General features: G+C 39.4%; 1 protein-coding gene across 3 annotated transcripts in view; it reads left to right on the forward strand.

Annotated features, from left to right (window-relative positions):
- The window catches only part of dagla (diacylglycerol lipase, alpha), a 38311-nt gene extending 24089 nt beyond the window's left edge, over positions 1-14222 (forward strand). For 2 of the 3 annotated variants that reach the window (XM_075459301.1, XM_075459373.1), the window contains 7 exons: positions 599-667; positions 747-819; positions 1070-1278; positions 3892-4018; positions 9475-9641; positions 9894-9911; positions 10661-14222. In XM_075459301.1, coding sequence (XP_075315416.1) covers positions 599-667; positions 747-819; positions 1070-1278; positions 3892-4018; positions 9475-9641; positions 9894-9911; positions 10661-11759 — 1762 coding nt within the window. In that variant the 3' untranslated portion in view covers positions 11760-14222. The remainder of the gene's footprint in view (positions 1-598; positions 668-746; positions 820-1069; positions 1279-3891; positions 4019-9474; positions 9642-9893; positions 9912-10660) is intronic. The other variant, XM_075459445.1, reaches the window with a different exon arrangement.
- The last annotated feature ends 395 nt before the right edge of the window (positions 14223-14617 follow it).

Here is a 14617-nt window from a genome sequence, read left to right on the forward strand (position 1 = left end):
GCCATCTTTTTGTTTATGCCTTGTTTTAAATAATTTGACCATTTCAAACCAGTCTGCTGTCACAGGTTATACACCCTCGTCACACAGTTTTCTCAATAGACCTGTTATCTGTCACAATTTAACGTGATGTTGTGACCAACATGGTTTGGTTTGGTTTTGTTCGTTTAACAAATTTAAAAGCATCAACTTAACTCTGACAAAGATATGATCATTGCTTTTGAATGAATGACTTATAAACAAAAGGAAGGGCACATCTACATCTTCTAGGTTCACTTTTTTTTGTACAATAGTTTCCAGTTTCATTTGATAAGTTTCTCAGTTCTGTCTATAATAATCCAGAACTGTATCTACCAGACTGAATACTCTCAGATTTATGAGCCTTTGTGCTCAGATTAATTTATCCCTGAATCTTAATGTAGAAAGAAAATCAGTCTACACCATTATTTACTTTCACTGCTTGACGCTTGTAAGCACTGTGGATTGGAATAATTGTTTAGTTGAAATCTGGTTTTGCAGAGAATATGCTTTTCTCTCAGACTTCAGTTTTAAACTCTTAATGTACCATTATTTAACATGTTTTTGTCTTTTATATACCCAGCGAGGATGCCATGGAGTACTCAAAGGAGTTTGTCTCATCTGTGGTGTTAGGAAAAGACCTGGTTCCAAGGTATCTCTTTTACCATATCTAGTACACTGTAATTTCGCTTTTCTGCAATATCACCAGAATAGCCTCTGGTCTCTCATAGGCTGGGCCTGTCACAATTGGAGGGTTTCCGACGACACCTTCTGGAAGTCTTACAGAAAAGTAACAAGCCAAAGGTGATTTAAACTGTTGGTTCTATACAAGATAACAGTCAAACTGACCTGTATTATGAAAGCATACATGATTAGTCTACTCATTTTGTTCATCAGCACATTTAACAACAAGTGTTGACCATTACTTTCTTGTAATAAGGCTTTTAGTTAAATTAGATGGCCCCTTTATGTTGCAGACAAGATACAATATGCATAAGCTATCAGAAATATACATATATATATATATATATATATCTTTTTGACTTGGAAACAGTGGAGGATCATTGCGGGAGGCACCAAATGCATCCCCAAATCCGAGCTTCCAGTGGAGGATGATGATCCTCAGTCTCAGCCAACAGCACCCCCCAGCAGTCGCCTGTGGCTACACCCCAGTGACCTCAGCATTGCCCTGTCAGCCTCCACCCCCCTTTACCCTCCTGGCAGGATCATCCACGTGGTGCACAACCATCCGCCAGAGACATGGTGAGAAATCTGTGGTTAGATTTTAATGTTTGATTCTAATAGTGTTTTTGTTTCTGTCACTGTTTTACTGTATATTCCCTGAAGACTCCAGAAATAAGATTAGCATTAAGTTTATTGGTTTTGGCTCTTAAGGCTTCTCTTTGAACAAGATATCCAGCTCACAAGTGCTTTGTACTGACTGATGCATGGAAAATGTTACCATAAAGCCACTTTTATAACTGTTTCAGATCTGTGACATAAAAGAAGTGGAAAACTATGTTAAAGTGCATGCTATCTACTAGGTGAATTTACAGTGTCACGCAGGACTCAACTTCTGTCTGTATTCTCTGATGTCTGATAATGTCATTCAATATGATAATATTTAGCTTTAATGTTTTAGTTTTAAACTATTTCATACTAGTCGTACCAAATTGCTGCTGTTTTTGTGCAGTTGGAGAATGTTCAAAAAGGGTAAATCAACATTTTGGAGATACCAAAATTGTCATTCTTGTTCTGTGACGTAATGCTGTTAAACTGATGCATCTCACATGAGTTCGGATTCAGATTCAGATACATTTGTTACCCCAGAGGGAAGTCAGTTCACTTCTACAATCTAACCCGTCCATATAGAAAGACAAATATAAATAATTAGAATCGAGTATTAAAGTATACAAACAATACAATAATTTGCCAATTGTAACGCACAGATCAACAAGATGCTAAAGACAGATGTTACATATTCAGACTATTTAGAGGCCCAATTGCAGAAGGAATGAAGGGGTTTGCCCAGTGTTTAGTTCTCTGTGTCGGACAGAGTATCGCCGGCCTGAGGGCGTTAGATCCATTAGAAAGAACATGGTAAGCGTATTATTACTTCCACTTTCTGGATCCCTTATTTCTTCCAAAGAGAACAACATCATTTTGTTAGAGTCCAATAATCTTAGAACAAGTCCTGACACTTTATTTAAACACTTTTCGCCTTTCACAGACAACCCAATGAACCAGTAGTAGAGGGAAAAAGTAAGGTTACATAAAAAAAGTTCCATGAACTGTGCTCACAGACACCAAATGAATTTAGTTTACTTCAGCATGTGACAACTCTGTCAGTATTCTTAGTTCATTTCAGTCACGCGTCAAAAATTGTGCAAACAGTTTGATTGGGAAGTTACTGTCACACCATTCGACAAAGTCATGTGTGGCACCACCATGATCAGAGTGGTGGCCCTGAGACAGACACAATCATCAGAAAACTTAACAAGGTAGCTGCTGTTCTTAGACAACCTGCAGCTGTCTCTAAAAAGAAAAAATGAGCAAGGGGAAAGGAAATGTCACGGCCTTGAGAGCAGGTGACGGACGCGGTGACAGCGGACATATTTCCATTCATCACTACGAGCTGGAATCTGACTTAGAAATTAAGAATAACACTAAAATACGGTCAGACAACTTAAAATAAGAATCTTATCGCTTGATTAAAATCTGCAACTGCATCCTGTTAAACACTGAGCTAAAGTCGTCTTGCATGTTATTTTTGTTTGTTCAAGATGTTTGCTTATCCTGTCTGTCCCGGCAAACTGTAACTGGTTGAATAAGTCCTTTAGGATTTCTTCAAGGCATTTTATCACTAGAAAAGTAAGTGCGACAAGTCTGAATTAATCAGAAGTTTTCAGCCACTGCAGTTTTTAACCACACTGTGATAACAAAGTTGCAGTGTTTATTTCTGATAAGATTACAATACACATTAGTCATGCAATGGATAATTATACTTCTTCCTCTCTTATTTTCTGATGAATTTTCTTCTTTTTACTTCACTTGTTCATAAAGTGCTTGTCACACTGCATACAAAACCATAGTTTTGTTGAATTTGAGCTTTATTTTCTTTATTAACCCACACTTTGTCTGTTAGACATTTATGCAAAACAGTTCATATTTAGACGATGCCTCGTTTGCATGTTGAAATCCAGGAATGCAGAGATTTTTTTTTTTGTTTAGGTTTCCAATAAGGGTTTATGGAATTGAATTACCCATATCCATGTGTTTATGGTTATTTTCTCTAAATGTTTCACCACTTAATTAGCATTTGCACACATCAATCAATATACACACAGTTCATTCATATAGTATTCATAGCCTGATTTGATACTGATTTGATTATAATGAATTTATTAATTTACTCATTACTCATTTTATTCACTGTAAGCAACATTTTCTTGTTATTTAATTTTATTCTTAGTTTTTCCAGTTTCAGGTTTCTGTCTGAAATATTAACATTATGGCATATTTTGATAAATAATAGCTTATTTGTATATTTAAACATGAACATTTTGAAAGCATTAATACAAAAAAGGCTTGTCTCAATGTAAACAATTGATTCGTAACATGTTTGAGTATCATGAGTATCCCATGGTCTCCAAAAGCTCATTTATAAAAATGCTGTGGTATGAAACCTTGGGTTAAGCTTCTCTCAGATTTTTTTGTTTTGTTAGTAAGTCAATGTGCGTTAACGTTATCTTTCAGTGAGATGACAGATGATCTCTCTCTCTCTCTCTCTCTCTCTCTCTCTCTCTCTCTCTCTCTCTCTCTCTCTCTCTCTCTCTCTCTCTCTCTCTCTCTCTCTCTCTCTCTCTCTCTGCGTAGCTGTGGCCAGGAAGAGCCCACTTATTCGGCTCTGTGGGGCGACAACAAGGCCTTCAATGAGGTCATCATATCACCCGCCATGCTGAATGAGCACATGCCCCATATGGTTATGGAAGGACTAAACAAGGTTTGTGTTATTCTCTGTGTGCATGCAGAAAGATTTCTTTTGTGGGGTGTATTTGAAACTGGAAATAATTTTCTTCTCAATTTTGTTCTTAATTTTCAATACTGGGTGATTTGATTGATGAGTGTGTATTAATTCCCTCAAAAAATTTCGATCCATACTTTTTAGCGATTCTTCACGAAAGGGGCAAACCACTTTTTGGAAATGACACATTGTCATGAAACATTCTTAATTAAAGCTGGGGTCCTGTGACTGAATGTTGGTGATAGTGATAAGAGAGTTATTTTTCTGGATAGAAGGTATAGTTTAACTGAAGATTTATAAATGTATAAATGAGGTTTTAAAAAGTTTGGTTTTATCACAGCACGGGCTGATGAGTTGATCAGTTTCGACTGAAATAGTTGAAAAAGTTGGAAATTTACCAACATTTTAATCATCAGTAAGTCTCTCCAAAATCAGTTTTGACACACTTTATATATTTGAAACCATATAAAGTATCAAATTGTTTTATGGCTGCATCCTCGTCATTATGCTTCTCTTTTTAGCTTTCATGTGCTCCAGGTGTTCTTACCGACAGAGCGTATGATTTTAACCGCTGAATAAAACTCTGACACTAATCGATAAAATATGGCTAAAAGTATTATGTATTTATAATCTTTCTGCCTTTTACATCATCTCATGAATGAAGCAATTAAATGATTGCTAGAAATCATTTCATTTTGCTACAAATGTTGTTTGAATTTCTTATTTTCAGCTGTCTTACTATTGCAAACCATTAAAAAAGAATTACTCTTAAAATGTAGTGGTATGCCCCCAAGTGTTGGAGTTTAGAAATCTTTTTGAGACAAATTAAATATTTAATTTGACTGTGTTTAATGTATGCATGTGGCCCATCTTTAACCCATTGGCGCCTAAAGCACCTGCAAAAAAGGCTGCTCAATGCCTAAGCCAGTTTTTAGAAAAGGTCCCCAATGCCTAAAGTTTTTTTTTAACTAAAAACAATTAATTGAAAACACCTAATAACAATTCAATAGTCTCAGCCTCTGAAACACATAAAGACATGAAATAAGTTGCATTTTAAAGGTTAAATTATCTGCTTTTATTCCGTCATGTTCATTCAGCATTAACACCAACACATTTTCATTAAAAAAAAATGAAAAAGATGAGTCAATGCACACACAAACACACACACAGACACACACATGATTCAGGATAATACCCAATGCTGCTATTTATTATACTACTATTACTATACTATAACTAATCATCATTACTATTATTATCATCATTATTATTAGTAGTAGTAGTAGTTGTAGGCACCACTTCAGCAACATTGCTGGCCATGATAGAGACGTCATTGCAAAATAATAATATCAGCAATAATAATGAATGATAAAAAAAACACTGCAATATATCTTGCATTGTGCAGTTATACTGTAAACTTCAGTGACACGACTTCTAAAACATCATAGTTGTCATAATGCAGTAATTTCGCACCGGGCTCTCTTTTTTTTTTTTACATAAAGGCAACGCCACTCAAAGAAGAATGAGAAGTCGTCAGAATGAAGCGCAAGAATAAATAATTACCTCCAGATCATGTCAAAACGATCTCGTGCCATCACTCTGGCGACATTTGTCTGATACAGCAGCCACTTGCTTTGCCTCCAGTAATCCCGGCGAGTTGGTAGTTTGATTATTCCAAAAGGGCAGAGACCGATGAAAGATTTCATCTCCTGCTTTGACACGGGGCTCTACTTCGAGTTGGGTGGTGTGTGGCCGCGCGCCTGATCCGCATATAAGTTTGTCTGTGTCACCAACATATCCCAAACTTCATCAGTGAAAATATGCGAGAACACATCTAAAGGACTTGCATCTTCAGATATTGGCACCTTCAGCCCCGGTGTACGAGTAAACTTTTGTTGACGTCGGGGGCGAAATCCAGCGGACTGCCAGTCTATTTGAAAGCCAACAAATTCCTCGTCCTCGTCCTCATCCTCTCCAAACAAATACCAATCATTGTGCATTACATGCGCCTTGAAAATAATGATAAATGAACAATGTTGCGCTACGCAACAACCGGCGTTAGGGACCATGTTGCGCAACGCAACAACCGGCGTTAGACACAATGTTGCGCTACGCAACATCCGGCATCAATGGGTTAACCTACAACTCACTGCACCTTTTTGTTTCCTCCACATTGCTCCTGGTTTAAAGCATGGGATCTGTTCACTCACAGTTGGCTCATGGTCTTCTCTGGTTCTTCTAGGTCGTTGAACATCTGTGTTGATAAGGGGGCATTAATGTGTATGTCTGCATGCGAAGAATCCACTGTGGGGTTTGCACTTATTGTGGCTGCAGACTTAACATTGTCTGTTTGTTCCTATCTGTGTACATTGTGTATTTTGACTTGTCCTTAGTTGTTGTGGTTCAGCCTTATGCCTCTGATTATTGTTAAAAAGTTTTGTGTATGAGGGTGTTTGTGTGCTGTACTTAGTTTGTAGTATGATGCTTCTGATGTTTCTGCAGGTACTGGAACCATTTTGTCCCCTGCCTGAGCAGGAAATTTGGGAACCAGAGGAACTGGGAGTCAGTCAGCCAACCGGCAGCACAACCGTGTTTTTAACTTCAGAAAATGAGCTAAATATTAGTCCTCCTCCCTATGATTCCTCCTCCACTGTCACACAAACACACCAGTCTTGCACTGCTTCCATCACAGAGACAGAAGCTGTCTCAGTCCCTCCGACTGTTGTTGCTCATTCCTCTTTTCCAGATGCAGAGTCAGTTCCTCCACCTGCTCCTCTATCAGACTGTGCCTCTACCTCTCTGCCATATTCGGTGTCTGTCCCTTCACTTTCTAACATCCCTTCCAGCCCTCACACAGAAGCTCCTCCAGCTGAAAATTATTTGTACATTTCATCACAAGCCAAGTCAGAGCTGTCCATCTATCACTCTTGTGTAGATATTATTGATACTCCTTGTTCTGAAGTCTTATCTGATTAGTCTGCCTGCACTCAGAAAACAAAATCCTCTCAAGATAGTAGCATAGCTACACATAGCTCATCGCAAGACCACGAGGTCAGCAGTTTACATGTGCCAAACAGTCTTTCTGCATTAACTTTGTCACACTCAGTATTAGACTTTGTCTTCATTAGTCTTAGACTTACCAAACTAATTAGTTAATGGAATTGTTACTATACATACGGTGACTGAATAGCTTGACTAAGATAACAAGTTCAAAAGTGGAAACATTTTGCTTTATTTGGTGTTAACCACCTGAAAAGAATGCCTTAAACAGTAATTGTAGTGGAGGGTGCAGAGACCCTGACATTTCTTCCATTAAAAGAAACTATAAAAGCCCATGGTGCAAAGTAGCTCAACTGGAAATAGTCCTGCCTTCCTGTTCCAAATGGCATAATTGCCTTTTCCACTTACACAGACACCATTTGCTGGATGCATCATGTCCTAATGGAAGCAGTTAAGTGTCTCAGGAAAAGTAGAAAGTAAGGAAATTTAGAATAAAAGTATATGAAGAGATGAAAAATGAAGTTCAGGCATTGAATGTGCTTTTGAAACCACAAGGCCGTGTGGTAAATTTGATGAAAAATAGCTCTTGGATTACATCACAGGTTAATGGTGTATATGATGGTTGAGCAATATGTAATCTTTTTCAAGTAGCTTTCAACAACCCTGCATGAGTCCACACCCAGTAGTGTTCTCTCTCTTCTTAATGGCATTCACTGTCCAGCTTTTCTTAATCAAGCTTTTATTTTTTCTTACCAGTTCTTTCTCAGCCATGGTGTATTTGTATGAGTGCTTTGGCATGAACTTTCCAACCTTGTACCTCAACCTAGCAAGTTTTCTTTGTATTCACAAAGTTTCCACGGTAACCTAATTTCTTGCACAATAACTGCTCTTTCTTCCTTCTTGGCTTTTTTTCCCCCAAGCAGCTGCATCTCTTCTCGATGGACGTTTTTCCTGTTTTTGCTTTCGCAAGCTCATATTCAACTTTTTCTCAGGTTTTGTTCCCTAAAGAAACTGTCAGTTGGAACCAATGTGTAAATCTGGGGTGGTCAGCCCTGCTCTCCTTCCCTGATCTACTGTAAAGTCGCTGCCCAAATTTCTCTTATTGCCAGCTTGATTTAGTGGATGGCTGTCACTGTTGTGGCTGGAAACTGTAAATATATTACATCATAATGTCCTTTAATTATATGTATATAATTAATCTAAGGCTCTTGGGATTGCAGTAGATTATTGCTTAATACAAAACCCAAGAATGCAATTATGTGTTTGTAATATTTTTTTTGCCATCATTTATTATTGTGCCCTCAGTTGCATTTGATGTTGTTGGTACCAGATGTTGATGCTGTAATTTTTCACTTTCAGCATTCATTTCCTCAAGTGTCATTGGTCTCACACTACCAAGTAACACATTTTCATCTTTGATCCATCTATTTACTTAGACATAAAAATAAACTCTTTGTTTTTTAACTCACAAAACCTGTGTCCATTACATTTTCAGTATGTTACGTTACACTTATGCACTATGCTTTAATATTCCATTCCATTGTCACATGCTTTTTGTGTGTGTCTATTCATATTTTCACTGTTTTTATACTATAATATGCTGTGTTTTATGTCATTAAAGTTGACCAAATGTTCGTATTTGTGTGCTGCCATTCGTGTTTGCTTTGTTCACCTTTGTATCATAACCAAACACAGTTTGTTTTTTGTAGAACAAGGGTTTTCTTGAATGTTCTTCCATGTGCATGCAATTGTCTTGTGTTGGTGATCCTACAATAGGAGGTGATGTAGGTCTTGTGTTGTTCTCGCTCGGGCATCGTTACTCTGTTGTGGGTGTTTCATGTCAGTTGGAGTAGGCATAAACCCACCTCCTGATTGCACTTACATTTATCTGAACTAAGCTGCTTTTTTAACCCTTTGTTAAAAGATGTAATCATATGTGCTGTTGTGTATGTTTGTTGTGGTTTCTTGGATAATATCGCTGGACAGTTATATGATCGTAGTACGGGTGATCCAAATGCACAGTATGACATTTAGATTCCTGCATTTATTGTTGTCATATCTGATAAATGACACGACTGTTGAAGGATGAAAACTTGGTGTGCTGATGCACTCCCAAACTACCGATTGTCTGTAGACTAAACATCGATTGGATTTTTACACCTGCTGTATTTCATAGTTCATGCTCCCTCAAAGAAACACGTGTTACTATCTAGTGAAATCATCTGATTCTTGTTCCAGTTTTCTCAAGAAAAGCCTTTAAAACACACACTAAAAGAGAAGTCAGTCAAAGTCTGTATTAGTTTCACCTTCAAAAGTAACATTTGTGTTCATTTGTTATTTTCAACTGCAGCGCACATCTTCCCTGCCCTCAGGCTACTTTTAAAACATTTATCTCTGAAGTCATGTGCCTGTGTATACCTTTGTGCTTTGGACAGGTGCTGGAGAACTACAATAAAGGAAAAACTGCATTGCTGTCAGCAGCCAAGATCATGGTGAGCCCCACAGAAGTGGACTTGAACCCAGAGACATTGTTTGTGGATGCATCAACAACCTCTCAGCAGCCAACGCCTACTACCCACCACCGCAGGAACAGTAGTGTTCGGTTAGTACACCAGGCACTGCTGTGGGTGTGTTTGAGCCTCAAACATACTGTTGGATCCTCTGTATTGTCAGTTTCCACTCCAACCTAGTATGTGTTGATGCAAACCTCATCCTAAACTGTAGGTGTAATTCTTATATAACTATGTAGGTCTAAACGATGTAGTACTGCTACTAACTGCTGCTTTATTGTTTTTCTCAAAACTATTGTTTGTGTCTGTTCTGTTTTGAAAAAAAAAAAAAAAAAAAAAAAAAGACAAAAAACATTGTCACGGTAAGGAAAGCATGCTAGTACTAATTTTGCATAATATGCTCCCTTCTCTCATGCACGCCTGCACGTTGTCGTAATCACAGAGCAGTTACAACGTATGGTAGTATTCAATTTCCACCTCGCCCTCTCTGGTTTAGCCCTTGTCCAAATCAAGTGTGAGCTCCTGGTAGTAATGGTTTAATTATGATTTTACCTGTCCTGTATTAGATGCTAACGCAAGAGCATTCACACACTATTAGGCCACACTCTACAGGTGTCTCTCATTATGCTCACAGGTCTCCTCGCTTCCCTCAGTCCGAGTGAAGAGGTGAGAAAGAGTTGCAAGGAAGGATACACCTGAATTTCCTCCTTACAAGCTCCTTTCGAAGCCTTTTCGTCTCCTTTAGGTGCATTTATTGGATTCAATTTGAAGAGCTCCATGATGATGTGGAGGGGGATCATTTTCTGGGTCATAGAAGGAGAGAGAACACGAGGAAGCCTAAGTTAGCAAAATGATCAGCACTCCTGGTCTCCCAGTCCCTTTTCTCTGTTCTATCTTCCATCTTCATAATGTACTAGAGTGATCACGTAGTCTGTAGAATCTAGATATAGTTTCAGTGCTAACACCTACCCGTTTTTTTTTTTTTTTTTCCACTCTTTAACTCTGTGTAAGTTGTTTTTGACCCATTTTTCACCTTTCTCCCTTGTTTTGGATTCCCTTTCCCCTCCTTTCCCTGTCATTACTCTCCAACCCATCTTCTCCTCTCATCTAGTTCGTGTGCCCAGTCTGAAATATCTCTGGATGGTTTCTCTGAGTGCCCTCCTCCCCCAGTGCCTGTCGTGCTGCGTGGAGCACGGGAGCGTCTGGCAGTGGAGCTGAGGGACCGCAAAGCTCCACTGGCTGTCATGGAGAGCCTCTCGGACGCAGAGTCTCTCTATAGTCTGGATTCCCGACGTTCCTCAGCTGCATTGAGGGGTTCACCAATGCTGGGTAGCCTATCATTCCCTTTGGATGCCCCCATACCAGAGGAGAATCCATCTCTTAGCTCTCGCACTGAACTACTGGCTGCAGACTGCCTCTGCCAGGAAACACCAGAGCACTTGGGTGAAGTTGGACCGTTTTTTACCCCAGTGGAATCCAGATCCACTCCAGATTACCCCATGAGGCTGTCACCTGCCACGCCTCGCTACAGTGGACACCATTCCCCAGCTCTTCTGAACCAGAGTGTCTTGGCACAGAATTTCAAACCAGACTCTAATGCCACCCCAACAACACTCTCAGATGGGGAACAGCAGATGCCTGGTGTCTACAGCCCAGGGAGCACTCCTAACGCTCTAAGCCCACAAATTGGCTCTAGACCAACGCATAGAGAAAAGGAGGACTGGGAGCTGGAGACAACAGAGAAACGGTTAGGTGCAGAAACCACACCTGCAGCTTCTACCCCTCCACCTCAACTATCCAATGGAAACCCCAGTCAGGCAGTACTGGAGTTTGCCCAGTACTTGGACTCTCTATTCAGACTGGACGGCAGCAGCTCTCCGCCCCTGGAGTTGTCTGACGGGGAGTCGGAGTCAGGCCGAGGCTCATTCAGTCAGGGCGAGTGTCTGGGAGATGGACAGCAGTTAGATGATAAACAACTTTTGGCCAGAGCAACACTGGAGCCTAATCTAGTCCCCAAGCCTCCACGCACTTTTGCTGAATCCGCTGACCCCTCCTCAGGCATATCTTTGTCACCCTCCTTCCCTCTCTCATCATCTGAGGAGCTCAACGACCTTTCCCCTAGCGAGGGTGCCCTTCCTGCAATACACTCCTTACGAACATCTAGTCCTTGCCACTGTCCTGAAGAGAACACACTATCATCAATGGTGTAGTCCACTCTGAAGGTCCCAGTGCTCCTTTGGTCTAAGTTGAGAGGTGCAGTAATCCAAATGTTCAAACATATCACAGTACACGCATGCCGTGAAATGCAGTCACTCATCAGAGAACCGATGAAAGGACTTAACGGACCAACTCACATTCCTATATCCATTCTTCAGGTTTCCCCTTTGAACTCTGTTTATAGCATTTTCACAGTGTTGCAACGACGAAAAAAAAAAAAAGATACCTCTCTCTGCATGCCAGGGGGCTGTGCTGCTTTTGGGTGTATATAAACAACTGTAGCTTCACAATGCCATTCCAAAACAATGTTGTGTCACCCACGTGGGGATGTGTCTGCTTTATATCAAGTCCCCGACCTAACAAAATCAAAGGGAGAATAGTTAACTGAGCAGGGATTCAAAAGCTAACACTGTAGAAAAGGTTAGCATAGGCACATCTGTGGGGTCGATGTACGTTACAACTTCCTGCATCTCCAGCAGCTTTGGAAACTTGCCAAGCTTTTATTTCATTTTATTTTTTCTACATCAGGAATATGAAGATGGACATATTTGTTACTCGACAGAAGTGAGAACACATTAAGAAATGTTCCTCAGGTCTACAAGGAATTGACTTTGAGAAAGAGAGTGAGTCATGTTGGTGAGAATACATGTGTCTTAAACAATTAGTGATTGTGACATTGTTATTACAGATGCCTATGGATGTTTTGAGTCTTTTGGTTACACTTTATAATGCATGAAGATTTCCTTTTTTTTCTTTTTTTTTTTTTTTTCTTCTTGAAAATAACTTTTCACTAAGCCACTTAGATTGACATTTTGTTTCTCTTGCACACATCACAGTGCTAAGTTTACCCCCTTTGCCAAAAAAAAAGAAAAAGAATACCTTGTCTTGCCAAATGTATTTATGAGATGTAATTTTGTAAATGTATATTGCTTTATTTAAACACAGGCTCATTTTATTATCTCCTTCTGTGGCAATGCTGCCAGTTCCCATGTAGACTGTTACACAGCAACACCATAAAAGAGATGTCATCCTGACATTAAAACACTGCCGTGGCTTTCAAGAACAAAACCTCTGCACGTTGGGTTTGAGCAAATAACGGACTTGTTAATAGTCTCGTGAATACATGAGTACATTTGTCTTTAGAAAGCTCCTAGCAATGTACCCAGGTCAGAATGTGCATGCCTTTATGCATTTCAAAGTAGCATGGCTGGTATAGAACCACAGTAAATAAGCTCTAAATATGTCCAGAAATGATCAGCAACACTCACTTATGAAAGGCTAATCAGATACCCAGCTCACCGGACAGGACTAAACTGTGTCTCCTAATGGTGTCCGAGGATGTCATTTCTCTTGTTCTGAAGGTGCTCTCAGTAATTTTGGACATCAAGGTGTTTGCTTCCCTTTAATCTGGTTCATCTCGGACATCCTTGAAGTTGGGCTCGATGAATAAATGGCCTCGAACATTATGTCAATTCTAAATACTGTACGTGGAATACAATCTTCCATATCATTTTGGGTGTAACAGGCTGCTCACAATTTGCATTATTTATTACAGTTAATGTTGTTATCACTTTTATTGCTATATTTGATGGTATTATTATCCTTATTGCTCTTGCAACAGATTGGTTTGATGTCAGTGATTTTTATCTCAGTTTTTAAGACAGTGTGGGGAACTTTTTAGGCTTTCCCAAATGTAAGGAGTTATCTATTTCAGCATTTTTTTTTTCTTTTTTAAAACTGTCTGAATGGAATTTTGACATTCATGGTGACAATGTGTTTTTATTTTTATTTTTTTAAATTTCTTCTCAAATGTGTCAACGTGGTGAGACATGCTGCAGAATGACAGCCTTTCCACAGTGACCTTTGGTGCAGCGCCTTCATCAAGCCCGGAGTCACAATAGCAATCTGCACCACCTCTCTAACTGGGATACGATTTGCTGTGCTTACTCACGGCCGACAGGTCCAGCCAGTTTACAGTCTGACACCACTCGGATCATGCCGCCGGTACCGCTTGATGCACCGATGCTGGACCAGCAGTTTCCTACATGCAGTTGCTTTGCTTGCAGCCAGTCATCCACTAAACACTGCAAAACAGAAAGCACCAATTCTTTCCACCGTGATGTGTACAGCACTGTCTTTTATGTGTAATTATTTATGCAGATGTCTATAAAAAGATGAAATCCAATAGAGTCATGTAGAGAACAACTATATAATTATAAGACGAAGACTGTATTTAAAAAAAGAAAAAAAAAATATCAGTACTGATATGTAGAAAAAGTTATTTATTCAAACTATTGGCAGATTTATAAATTGGTCTATATTGGAAAGAATAATTCAACTATGTCTTGTCCATGTTTACCTGGTTTGCTTCCCCTATCCTGTCCCACAACGAGAATGTATTTAATCCCTGGCCCTCACTGCCCCTCCTGTAATGGAATAAACTACAAACTATGAGAGAAAACAATGAGCTTGCGTCGTGGCTCTTTCATAATGTCATAATGCACTCTTCTCAATGTGTTACGACTGAATGAGCCATGAATTGTAGATCATATCCTGGTTTTTCCTTTTTTTTCCCACCTTAGAATTGCTATTAGTCAGATAAGTATAATGAGTGTAGAAATGTCTTTTTCATGCATATGTTGAGTTTCTCCATAATTCTGTTGGCAAGGTTAAGCCAATGACTTCGGCTGCCGATTAGACCATACTTACAGAAAGAGATTTTGCAGCCTGAAAAAGAGCTTTTGGTTTGGTGTGTGTGTGTGTGTGTGTGTGTGTGTGTGTGTGTGTGTGTGTGTGTGTGTGTGTGTGTGTGTGTGTGTGTGTGTGTGTGTGTGTGTGTGTGTGTCATCGG

The sequence above is a fragment of the Odontesthes bonariensis genome, chromosome 1 (assembly GCF_027942865.1).
Source record: "Odontesthes bonariensis isolate fOdoBon6 chromosome 1, fOdoBon6.hap1, whole genome shotgun sequence".
NCBI lineage: Eukaryota > Metazoa > Chordata > Actinopteri > Atheriniformes > Atherinopsidae > Odontesthes > Odontesthes bonariensis.